This window comes from Halichoerus grypus, chromosome 5, assembly GCF_964656455.1.
Source record: "Halichoerus grypus chromosome 5, mHalGry1.hap1.1, whole genome shotgun sequence".
Taxonomy (NCBI): Eukaryota; Metazoa; Chordata; class Mammalia; order Carnivora; family Phocidae; genus Halichoerus; species Halichoerus grypus.
Genome location: NC_135716.1, coordinates 95700672 through 95713153, shown reverse-complemented (window position 1 = coordinate 95713153; position 12482 = coordinate 95700672). Strand labels below are relative to the sequence as shown.

General features: G+C 44.7%; 1 protein-coding gene across 1 annotated transcript; it reads right to left on the bottom strand.

The window, feature by feature from the left end:
• Positions 1-2628: 2628 nt before the first annotated feature.
• LOC118543001 (pepsin B-like) lies at positions 2629-9820 on the bottom strand. Its single transcript, XM_036103671.2, has 9 exons — positions 9765-9820; positions 9080-9236; positions 7797-7914; positions 7179-7297; positions 6300-6499; positions 4796-4918; positions 3942-4089; positions 3008-3106; positions 2629-2781 (listed from the first exon to the last, which is right to left on the bottom strand). Exons 1-9 carry the CDS (start codon positions 9818-9820, stop codon positions 2629-2631), a joined length of 1173 nt encoding a protein of 390 aa, XP_035959564.1.
• Between the last annotated feature and the right edge of the window lie 2662 nt (positions 9821-12482).

Sequence of the window (12482 nt, the reverse complement as noted above, 5' to 3'; positions counted from 1 at the left end):
TGAACGGTCTCTTTTCTCTTGATCATAACTGAGTTGTGGAGGCAGACGTGCAATGGGTACAATACAGTGCAATGTGTAGTGAACTGTCAGAGGTACAAAGTGCTATGGGGGGAGGGAAGGAGGAGCAATAACCTCTCATGGGGGGGTAGGCAGAGGACACGCAGGAAGATGTCAGGGATCAGGGAAGATTTTACTTACACAAAGAGATTTCAATAAATACCTTATGAATAAATTAATGATATTTCATCAGTGGTGATGGCATAAGCAGTTAATGGAAAGAAAACTCTAGAATGTGTTTTACAAGTATAACCCAAATATAGACTGAGGTCCATGTGGCCACTTTCTTCGTGAATTCACATTTAAAAAGCGCATTACAGCAGCTAAAAACAATTAAAGAGGAATTCCAATTTTTGTATCTCTTACAGAACATTAAAAAGTCTCTAATTTGTAAGCAAAGGCAACATTTCTCAAAATCTTCATCCTATGTTTCCCTTCATCAATCCTATGTTGCTGTGGAGCATCTCCCCCAAGAAATTTCAAATTCCAAGTCTTTATTTTCACCTCTCCCATCCATAGTTTCTATCCCTTCTCTCTTCCCTGTTACCTTCCAGCTTTTTAAAAATCTCATTTACTCCTCATTCCTTTTACCTTTTTTGACCCACTAGCATCTCTCTTCCTCTCTTCATCTCTCTCTCTTTTTCTGTCCTAGTCCTTCAGTCTCTGTCACATAAGATACAAGAATCAGACAGACAAGATCTTTATTAGTGGGGTGGGGACAGAGTGGCATATTGGAAGGTAGGGAACACTCCCATATTAATAAATTTTGTCCCTGTCCTACCATGATAGACAAGGTGGAACAGACCATAAGCTGTGGACAGCTTCTGTTGGGTGCTATTATCTAGAATCCAGGAGCAGACAGAATTGCTAGATCTGGCTTTACGAATACCATATGTTGTTCCAGTGTCTGCAGTTTGTCCCTGCTGATGAATTTCAGGTTACTCATGATAACTTGTATTTGTTGTATTTCAGTGCTGAGAACTTTCTAGCAATTATATCTCCATCTCAAGATCTTTGCTCTATATAGTTGAGGCCATCCACCAGAGCATGAATAGAGGTGATACTGAGGCAGGAACAGTGGCTGATGGAGCAGGGATGAGGATGCAGGTGAATTGGGGCTGAGCTGAGCTCCCTTCCCTTTGACAAAAGAAGGCTGTATCTCCCATAAGAGAAGCACAACAGAAAGAAAAAGGAATTGTCAGAGTGCAGACATTACCCAATTCCATAAGATCAACTCCATCGTGTGTTGGTGAAGGGGAATGATGCAATGATGTAGAAAAATGTACACCTCCATCTACCACTACCACCCACAAACATCTAGATTGAGAATTCTTTGCATCTTTCTTTCCAGGTACGTCCTTCTAATTACATTTCTTGAAAGAACTTTGGGTCCCAGAGCAATACCAGTTTTTACCTCCCTAAAGGCAGCATTACTGCATTAGAAGAACCCACTGCAGATGATTGTTCATAACCTACTGTGGAATGCAAGTTCAGCTACTGGGCTTACTTCAGACAGGAAACATGCTCAAGAGCAATATGCTGTACTTGATAGAAAATTCCTAGTGAGCCAATGCCATGTCTCATTTGTAATTGCATGCCTCCATGGCTTGCACATAGCAGACTTTATCATATAGTAACACAATAAAAATATTTAATACATTGATCTGGATCTGATTTTAACACTAACTGTATGATTACCTGTCCACACCCCACTTTCTTCCACTGTAAAATGAGATTGGGGTTCTAAACTCAAAATCTTTCAGGTTAGGCAGGTAAAGTACATATGTGAACAGCCTGAGAGCACCCATAGTGAGTAGGGAAGAAAGGGGTCTGTGAAAATACCAGAAAAATTAATTAAAACTGTGCTGCTTTCCTCAAGAAGAAACACCATTTTGTAATCTGAGTTGGCCTCAGAGCACCAGTTTGAAATGTTCTCCAATGTTTCTTTTTCTTCTCTAACATTCAAGAATGGAGAGAAGAATGTGTTGGAAGGGAGAGTGCTGGGAGGTCTTGTCACCTCCACTAGAGTACTTTATGTAGGTACTACTGTGTCCTTAAAATCTATGTGTGGGTCCTCACTCAGAGACCTCTGCTCTGTGTTCTTGCCCATTGGGCAATTCACAGATTCCCCCAAAGAACTGTTGCTAACTTTCTTTTTTTTATTAAGATTTTATTTATTTATTTGAGAGAGAGAATGAGATGAGAGAGAGATCATGAGGGTCAGAGGGAGAAGCAGACTCCCTGCTGAGCAGGGAGCCTGATGCGGGACTCGATCCCGGGATTCCAGGATCATGACCTGAGCTGAAGGCAGTTGCTCAACCAACTGAGCCACCCAGGCGCCCCTGTTGCTAACTTTCAATCTAGAATAAACTACTACAAGCAGAACACAAAGAAGACATTTAGAGGGAACAGCAAGGACGTTTGGAGATTCTTGATTTATTAGTTGCAGGAAGTAAGATTCTAGTGCACAGAGGGACCAGACTAGTCTAAAATGCTGCTGTCAGCCCAGAGAAACAGTAGGGCAATCCCAGAGTTCTGCTGGGAGGGTGGAGACAGCTGCCTCTTGCTAGTCTACTTAGAGAGGGCAAAACCCATCCTGCTATTCCCAATGTCGTAGACAGTGTAATATTCCTTGAGGAAAACATCTCCCAGAATCCACAGGGGCTGCCCAGTGGGGGAGGGCAAGTAAGTGGCCTCAATCCCAAGCGTGCAGTAGCCATCATTCTGCAGACAAAGAACATCAGGATATAACCAAGTGCATGGAGAGGCCTTTCCCTACCAGAACTTCCCACCCTATATTCCTTGACACCTCTGGGGTCTCTGGCTTCTTGTTCACCCTCAACCCTGCCACTAGTGACTCCCCATAGGTGCTCAGATGTGAGCTGGGACACAGAACAGCTGCTTGTGCCCATCCAATCCCATTTTCCTGGAGCCTGGAGTGCATACTTACGTTGAAGACATAGGCAGAGGGAGGCAGAGGTAATGGGGTCCCACTGATGACAAAGGTCATGGTGGGCATGCTCTGTATGGAGTTGCAGTTGACCACATACTGAGAGAGAAGAGAAGCAGAGCTGTAGAGTGCCAGGGGACTGGGGGCCCAGACAAGGGGCCCGAGTCCCCCATTCCCCATGAGACTCTCTTCCTGACCTTCCAGCAGAGGTTGGTTGAGAGCATGGAAGGCAAAGCCTGATTCCCAGGTACAACACCGACCAGATGCTTTTGCTTTCCTGGGCCTCCTTGGACACATCTCAGCTCTGAGATTTTGATTGTATTGATATGGCCACAAGGAGTTAGGCTCATTCCAGAACACAGATTTCTACTGCCAGAAAGTACCACTTACAGAGAAGAAGCATGGGCACATCCTGTGTGAAGCATGTTCTCACATAAGTGTGCACCTATCCACGTACTCATCACAAACACACACACACACACACACCCTGAGGGACCAAGATTTAGTCTGACTAAACTAGACTCTTGCATGCAGGAGGAGCAAACTACAGAAGTGGGTATAGGGGAACAGGGGTGGGCACAGGAGGCTGCTCAGAGTAAAAGCCAAAGGAGTATTCCTAGGGAAGAAAGAAACCCAAGTGGAATGGAAAATGCAATATGCCTGGCTCTGTTCATAGAGTCAAATGACAGTGCCACACCAAGGTGAGATGTGTTCCAAGGGCCTGCAATGGAACAGCCACCCCTCCTGACAATCATTCAGCCCATACTCGGAGTTGGTGTTATTCCCTCCTCTTATGCGTCCTTGCCTGAAAGGCCATGCTGTGTCCCTACCTGATCTGATCTTCCAGGAGCTCAGGTTCCCCTCCCCACAAGCCTTCCTCCTATGCTGAGACTATGTGGATGTACAGAGAAACCCTTGGCTTCTGGTTACTCACATCACCATTCTGAGCCTCCTGGGCTCTGGTTGCCTGCAGGAAGGAGCTCATGAACTGCTGGGGAACAGCTAGCACATAGGTCCCTGTATCCACAATGGCCTGGCAGCCTTGGGAGCACAAGCCAGTGGCCTGGGTACCAACAAGAAACCTGAGGGAAACAGCAGTAGAAGAGAATCAGGTGCCTTTGCCACAAACATGTGCCACGTCCACTGATAGGTAGTGCCCAGCTGTTGTATGGTCTTGAGTAAAGGCCAAAGAAGTGTATCTTTAAATGGAGGTGATGGAAATTTCCTGAAGGGTTGGAGTGTAGAAGTAACCGATTCATGGTACTAAGCTCTGGGAACAGATATGCTTGGGCTCAAATTTTGAAATTTGTGACATGTGTGACTTTGGATAAGTTACTGAACCTCTGAGGCTGATTCCTTTATCTACACAATGAAATAAACTACTGACCACCTCATAGTGTTGTAGTGGAATATGCATGCAATAATATATACAAAATATTTAGCACAGTCTCTGGCACATCAGAAACATCAATGATAGCTGTTACTTTTACTGATGAAGGACTTGGTAAGGACTGTGCTACTTGGGATAATGAAGCTCCCAGGAACAAAGACATGGATTCACAGAAGCCTAGGAATGACCAACCTGCTGACATGACAAGTTTCAGTGACCAAGTCAAAAAGTTTAGTCAAGAGCTAGATGCCAGAGTCTACTGAGCTCCAGGAACAATCAGCCTGAGGGTTTGCTGATTCTTTCAGAAGTGTGTGCCAGTGCAAGAACAGGAAATATTGTCACACTGGAGAACATCCTAGGGGTGTCCATAATCCATAGGAAATTTCCCCTGTACTTACTCATCGATGGCAATCTGCCAGTACATTTCCCGGGTGACAGGAGTCCAGACGATCTCACCAAAATAAAATTGGGAGTCCACACCTCCCAGGATGAGCTCCCCACCATACTGATAGGTTGGTTGGCTATGGAGAAAAGGAGAAGAGCATGAGTTCCCACAATACACATGATCAGGCAGCTCCTTCCTCCCCTCTCACCATCCCTCTCTCTTTCAGACACAGAGGAACCACAGGACGAGGGGTCTTGTCCTCTGACCTGCTCTTCAGACTCCACCAGGCTCAAGGCACAAGGGAGAGAAGCCTCCTCAGAGGAACACCCAGAGTATCAGAGAACTGGAAATATAAATTATGCCCATAAAAGAGGAGACAGGATTGGAAACCAGGCCCCTGAAATCAAAACAAAACATCCCAGGGAAACCCTTCTGGGGCAAAGTGAGAACAAGAAGAAACACCTCCCAGAGTGTTTGGAATTGGGACCTGACAGAGAGAGATCTCCTATGTGCAGTGAAGGGGATGCTCCTGTCATGTTCAAGTTGGTAACTAGACAGTGTTAAGGGGATCCAGGCCTCCTCTGTTCCCTACTCTGGGCCTGCCAGTCATTGAAGAAAGACATTTGGCCTCAGGTTCCCTGAGGATCATGTAATTAGGAAAAAGAATCTGTAAGTAAAGTTTGCCATGAAAGCTCAAAGCCAGTAGAGTAAGAAAAGTACTGGATTTGTGACCAAGATATTTGTGTTTGAGTCATGGCTTCACACCTACCAGAGCTTGCTCAATATTGACCACCTGTCTGAGCCTGCATTGCCTCAGTGGAAAAATGGGGCTAATGACAAGATTTTTGAGATGTCATGTGAAGTAATAACTATAAGAACTCTTTGTAGAGCCAAATATGTTATTACAAATATCATTTATTAGAATTCTCTTTATTATAAATCTGATTTTACTATATTAGTAAGTAATCATGTGGCTTGTTCTAAAGCCCTACAGCTATGCAAATCTAATACAACAATGTCCACATTTACTAACTAAATCTTGAGGGACTGTAGTTCATTTTTAAGGAAAGAGTCATCTTATGGCTTTGGCCTAAATTAAAAATTCTTCTAGTACAGGGGCTCCTGGGTGGCTCAGTGGGTTGGGTGTCTATCTTTGGTTCAAGTCATGATCCCAGGGTTCAGGAATCCAGCCCCACATCGGGCTTCCCTGCTCAGTGGGGAGTCTGTTTCTCCCTCTCCCTCTGCCCCTCCTCCCTGCTCATACCCTCTCTGTGTCTCTCTCTCTCTCTCTCTCAAATAAATAAATAAAATCTTAAAAAAAAAAAACTCCTCTAGTACATTAAAATAAAGTTCCCACAAAAATGTAATTATGAATTTTCAGAAATGCATGAAATGCATATAGCCGGTTATACTCATTGTGTCAAGATATGTTAAAAACTTGGCCTTGTCTGATGTTGGCTAGCTGAAAGCTCCCACAGCCTCATTTGCTGAGACCTACCCAGGGCAAGGGTGCTCACCGAGAGAAGTAGAAACTGAAAATGGGCTGGGTGAGCTGGCCTTGCTGCACCATGCTCTGCATGACTGTTTGGGCATTCCCCACTGCCAGGTTGGGGTAGGCCATTCCCAGAATACCATCAAAGTTTGCATAATAGAAGGGGTTGCTGGGCTCATTCTCACTCAGACCAAATAGCTGGTTATTGATGACGATGTTCTGAACCTGGGACAAGCAGAGAAAAAAGATCAACAGTTCAGGTGGATAAAGCCTTCCCAGACCTAGGTGCCCAGAGAATGGAATCTAGACCCTTTTTTGGGGAGAGGAAGTTGGCTTCTTTCATGCTTAGCTCAATCATGGGTGGGGTATGGAAGATGAAGGGACAACAGCATCACCCAACCACGTATGTCTTGGAAAGAAGAGTGTAGGTGTTGGGGAAGCAGAGGCTGTTGTGTTCTGGAGTTAAGAGTTTCCACTTCCATGGACAGTGAAAGGACAGTGGCTGGTTTTATATTGAACAATCCATGTGCACAAATGACATAGGAATTGTGGGTGTTTGATGTAAAAGGAAAGAAAATAGTGAAAGGAAGGTCTTCAAATACCTAGAGTAAAGTCATGTGCAGGAGGAAGCAGATGTGCTCCATGTGGCCGCAGAGGGCAGTAAGACCAGGGAGCAAAGTCACAGGGAGGCACAATGTAAAGAGCTCCCTGCAGTCAGGACTGCTGTGGGAGCAAGTCCTGTCTTGGGAGAAAGGTTTAATTAGATGGCCTTCGGTGTCTTTTCCAACCATCAGCTTCTGGGCATTCGTGCCTACCTAGTAATCATGGGTCTCTCTGACAGCTTTAGGCTCTAAAAAAGGGGAGCCAAAGAGCAGATCCACAGAAGGATGAGAACAGCACTTACATTAACAGTGTCATATCCCAGGAGCACAGTCAGGCTGCCACTTCCATAATACAGTGTATAGGTTTGCCCATTGTTTCTGTAGGTAGAGGAACTGCTGGGGTTGAACCTGTTGTGATTGACTGTGCAAGGATAGAATGGAAAGTTAATGTCAACACATTTTCCAAAATACTTGGAGGACACTTATCCTTGATGGCCTGAGACTGTCAGGCCAAGCCTGGGATTGGGCCTCAGCCTCAGATCCTTTGTGCTGAAGACAATCTGTAGCCCCAGAAAAGTCTGTCCCCTTGGGAAACAGATGTTGCCCCTTCCTTCCATTTCCTGAGGAATGGCTCAACTCAGAGTGACAGGAATTGGGGCCCACAGGAGAAAGCTGAGGAAAGGGAACAATGTAGAAAAGAGCAGAAGCCTTGGTCTATTTCTGCTGTCTCTCTCCAGAACTGTAGCACTTGTGAAATGTAGACCAAGGGCAAGATTTCCAGATGGTCTGAATTTAAGGAGGATGAGATCATGGGTATGCACCAAGAACTCTGGACTTGGATGCTGAGATTGTGCTCAATCCTGACTCTGCCCTGCCCTCTGCTACTATCCATGGGTGGGTGGTGATGGTGGTATACTCACAGCAGGCCTGGCTTTGGCAGTAGGTAGAGGGCACCCACAGGCTGGAGGAGCCTGTGTCAAAGAGGACCAGGAAATTTTGTGGCGGTGTCCCAATGCTGATCTCTCCAAAGTAGTAGGACTGCAAAGAAAAGTTTGTCACTCTCATTTAGTAGCCAAGCCTTGTCCTAAGGATGGGGAAGACAGTGACTCACTAGAAACCACATTTGGACAAATTATATTTTTCTCTTTCCAGAAGTTCTCCTTCACATCTAGAGCCAGATCCCCTCGATATTGCCCATTTTTGTCCCTAATTGCAAGACTTTGACTAGGTGAGAATTGGTCTGGCAAGCCAGTCTCTTCTTCCAAAGCATTTTCCACTTTGTATCGGGTGATAACACCATGGATTTACCATTCTATGCCAGAACATGCAAACTTGGAAAAGCAATCACCTTTTCTCCATTCCCAGTGCCCAAACCCCTCCCCACATCACACACACACACAAACACACACACACACATAAACACACACACACACACATCCTTCTTTTTCTTCCAGTGTTAGATATTTCCCCACCATTCCCCTCCCTCTGGTCACACAGTAGCTAAGGTGCTAGGAAGTCCATAGGAAGGTGAGACTTTGGTTTAGTAATGAGAAGTAGCATGGAAAGCAAGAAGAGAACTTCACTGAGACACAGTTTAAGTTCTAACTGAATTCGGGCCAGTCATGTCACTTACCTGCCTCTCCTTCCACCATCTATAGAAAGTGGAAGTCGAAATAGGACATCCCTAGGGTGGCTTCTAGATCTGACACTCATGTAACATCTCACTAAGGACAGTCCATAGGACACCAGTGTGTTGAGATGCCCTGAGCAGACACTGCAGCCTCAAGAACACTCAAATACTTGCTCTGAGTACCAGTGTATGTTTCCAAACGGGGAGATCTTTGTCATCTGGAGCCACTGGAGATTTTGCCTGGCAGCTTGGCATGTGCTTTCCTTCTTTCCCCTGCAGCCCATCACTGGGACTTCCTTTGGCTCTCTCAACTGACTTGAATATGGTCACTGTGGATCTCTTAACCACATAAATGGAGCTTCAGAGAATGAGCCAGTAATGAGAAGAAGGAAGGAAAGGGAATACAATAGTGTTAAGTGGTACCAACTCATCACTTATCCAGAGACTTTCCATAGGAAGGTGAGACTTAGGTTTAGTAAAAAGTCCAAAATCAGAGCTGATGAGAGGTCTAAGTAAGTATCCAAGAATGGTTATTAGCCAAGGGTTATGGATACCACCTCCCCTTTCACTTACATCCAGGTAGTTGGTGAAGGGTTCATAAGCAACAGCATCATTATTGTAAAGATACTTGGCGGCTGGATCAACCTTTGGGTGGTTCTTCAGGAATGTCTCTAGTACACCCCGCTCTTCCATCACCTGGCGGATGGACTTGCCTTTCTTCAGAATGATTCTGCAGAGATTAGGGCAAACAAAAGGAGTGAGCTTCACCTTCCCCATTAAAGAAATCACTTCAATGATCTGGTCTGGCGTTTTTAAACCTACTTCTACTCAGGAAGAGCCTCTTATAAGAAATCCTTCTGGATTTTAGCAAGTTCTGCAGTCACTTCAGCATTTCCAGCCTGAAAATCCACTATAACATATATTTGGGGTTTCCTGCTTACATACACTCTTTCCACAGAATAAATACCTGTTCCTTCCCAGTCCCTCCTCTAAGCTTTATAGATACTGTACATCCTTCCTTCTTGGCTAACAAAACACCAACCCACCTTTACTAACACACACACACATACACACAGCATCATCATCATCATCATCATCCATTTCAAGTCTAGGGTCCCTGTGGTTTTTGGGTTCATGTACCAAGACACAATCTGCCTGCCTTTCCATGAGATCTGCAGGGGAAGGCCTTTGCTCTACCCTAGCTTGTGATGCTCCCTTAGGGCTGAAATTCACAGTGAGACTGAATCCCCATACACACCTTTCCACACCCTCTGAGAGGTGTAGACAAATCAAGACCAAGACCAGGATCTTCATGGCGCTGATTTTAGTGGCCCACAGACATACCAGGACACAGTGGCACACCCAAGGGTTGGGACACACAGAGCGAGATTGGGTCTCTCTTTTATACCCCGATCTCCCTGAACTTTTCACCTGTAGGCACGTGGGCTTCTTAGCCTTGAACCAACTTGTGCCCCTACATATCCATGGATTCTGTTTGTTTTTCCTCCTGGCAAGAATTATGGCCTTTAATATCCACTCTGCAGTCAATTTAAAAAGTGATTAGTGGCTTTGCTGATGGAATCCAAAGATTAGGATGTGATAACAAATGTGAAATTCACTGGGGACAAAGGATCCTGGTGCCCACATCTACTGGGAAATGGGTGCTGGCAACTTCTGCCAGAACAATGGAACAATTTGTCCTTTGGCTCCAAAGTCCATGTGCTTTTTGGAGATTTACAGTAGACTCTCCACTTCTTCTTCCCCTTTTCCTTCCTGTTCCTCTCACCAGACCCATCTATAGTCTTCTGATGTGATTCTCATAGTCCATGACACTCTGATCTTTATTTTCAATTTCTTAGTTCACAATTAGCCAACATTTATGGAATGTCTACTCTGTGCTCACTTCTGCACTAAGCTCTGGGAGTACAAAGAAAATTCAGAAATGGTCCTTGTATGCACAGTCAGCATCCTGCCTAATGACTGACATATAATCTAATTATGAGATGATGTGATCACTCTTGCGTCCAAATGTGTGTTGAATGAATAAGAATGATTAAGAACAGTATTGGGTCGTCTGGGTGGCTCAGTTGGTTAAGCATCTGCCTTTGGCTCAGATTTTTACCCCACGGTCCTGGAATTGAGCCCTGAGTCAGGCTCCCTGCTCAGCAGGGAGTCTGCTTCTCTCTCTCTCCCCCTGCCCCACCCAACCCGGATCGTGTGCTCTCTCTCTCTCTCTCTCTCGCTCTGCTCTCTCTCTCAAATAAATAAATAAAATCTTTTTAAAAAAAGAACAGTATTAATAAAGCAAGCAGAAGCAAGAAGTGATAGCTCCTGGGGGGATGGAAAGGCCTTCAGAGAAGAGGTAATTTGAGTTAGGATCTTCCTGGTTGGTAGATGAGAAAGTAAGGAAAGTGGGAAAAGCCACTGGAGGCAGAAGCAAAGCCTGAGCAATGGCACCCAGAAGTGCAGTTTGTGTCATGAAGTCAGAGAACACTGTGACCAGTGTGGCCACAAGAGCACTTCTCAACATGGCTCCTCACAAGCCAAGACCCACCCAAAGGACCTGCACTGGGTCTGCACAGTCCTTATCATGCCAATTGGCTCTGGAAATTATTTTCTCCTTAGGATTCTGTTGCAATGGAAAGGACTGTAATGCTAAAACAGCAATACTCTTGATTCTACAAAACTATATTAAAACAGCATGGATTCAGTATCCACAGTATTTTAACTTCTATTCCATCAAACTATTTATTATTAAGCCTCATACTAATGGAGCACACTGTGGAGCATCTGGATCAAGCTCCTGGAGCACAGTATTAAGTGTCTACACTGGCGTGACTGGATGGTGAGGTGGACCTCATAAGCCATGCTAAGTACCATGGACTTTATTCCTTAAGCAGTAAGGAGCCATTAATTTGTTTTAATCAAGGAAATGACACACTTAATGCCTTCTATAGACCCTTTACTAGTTTCTAGATTGGAACCTTCTAGAAGCACGTGATGAAAGAGGCCAGCTTACAAAATGATTCCCTAGGTAAAGTTGTAGCGGGCATGAGAGAAGTTACTGGAACTTTGTCATGAATATACCTTGAAGCCTTTGAGCTATGCACAAACCCAAAGAGTTTCCAATTTCATATGCATGATTTAATGTTTCTTTAGAAACATTTCTTTAAGAAAGAAATTGTTAGAGGGAAACTGGAAGATCTATAGAAGATCTAACTACAACTCTCACTTATCGACCTTGGACCAGGCACATATTTCATTTAACCATCGTAACAACCTTAGAAGCTGATTTAACTTCCCCGTGATCACATAGTTAATCAAAGGCAGAGCTGGGACTTCAAGTCCTGTTTGCCTGAACTCAACCTGTGTCTCAGCACAGCCTCCTCCTCTAAGCCTGGGGTGTTCACGCTCTCTCTGCCTCAGTGTGCACAAAAGTATCAGCTTTAACGATAATGACAGAGATTTATATGTGATTTGATTTTCTGTAGAAAGGGATTCTAATGGCTTTTCTTCCACTCTTCTAGTTGTCTGCTAGAAAATGTAACCCTGTATGCTGCTGCCTCCTGGTGGCAACATTCCTAACTTCACAGAAACAGGGTTTTGGAACCTTTTATGGGACTCAAGAAAAGTCAATGAGAAAGTGACAAAAGCTCCTAACATCGTGTCCACAGCTCACTTTCCTGTGTGGAAACAACTGGTGTCTGCTCATCAATCATGTCCTTGAGGCTGTGTCCTGCCTCCTTGTCCACCCCCCTCCAACCTGTCATCTATTCCAAGGACTTGTCCATCACACATCTGTGCCTCTGACCTCTTGTCAATCCCTTAACACGGCAGGCTCTCTTACTGCGCTTACCAAGTTGTCTTTGCAGCAAGACATTAGTACCTAAGCTCTCTGAGTCTGCTTCCTCAGCATGAGATGACATGTCTGTGAAGCACTCGTTTTTGTCAGAAATAAACAACCACTTGTTTTTAT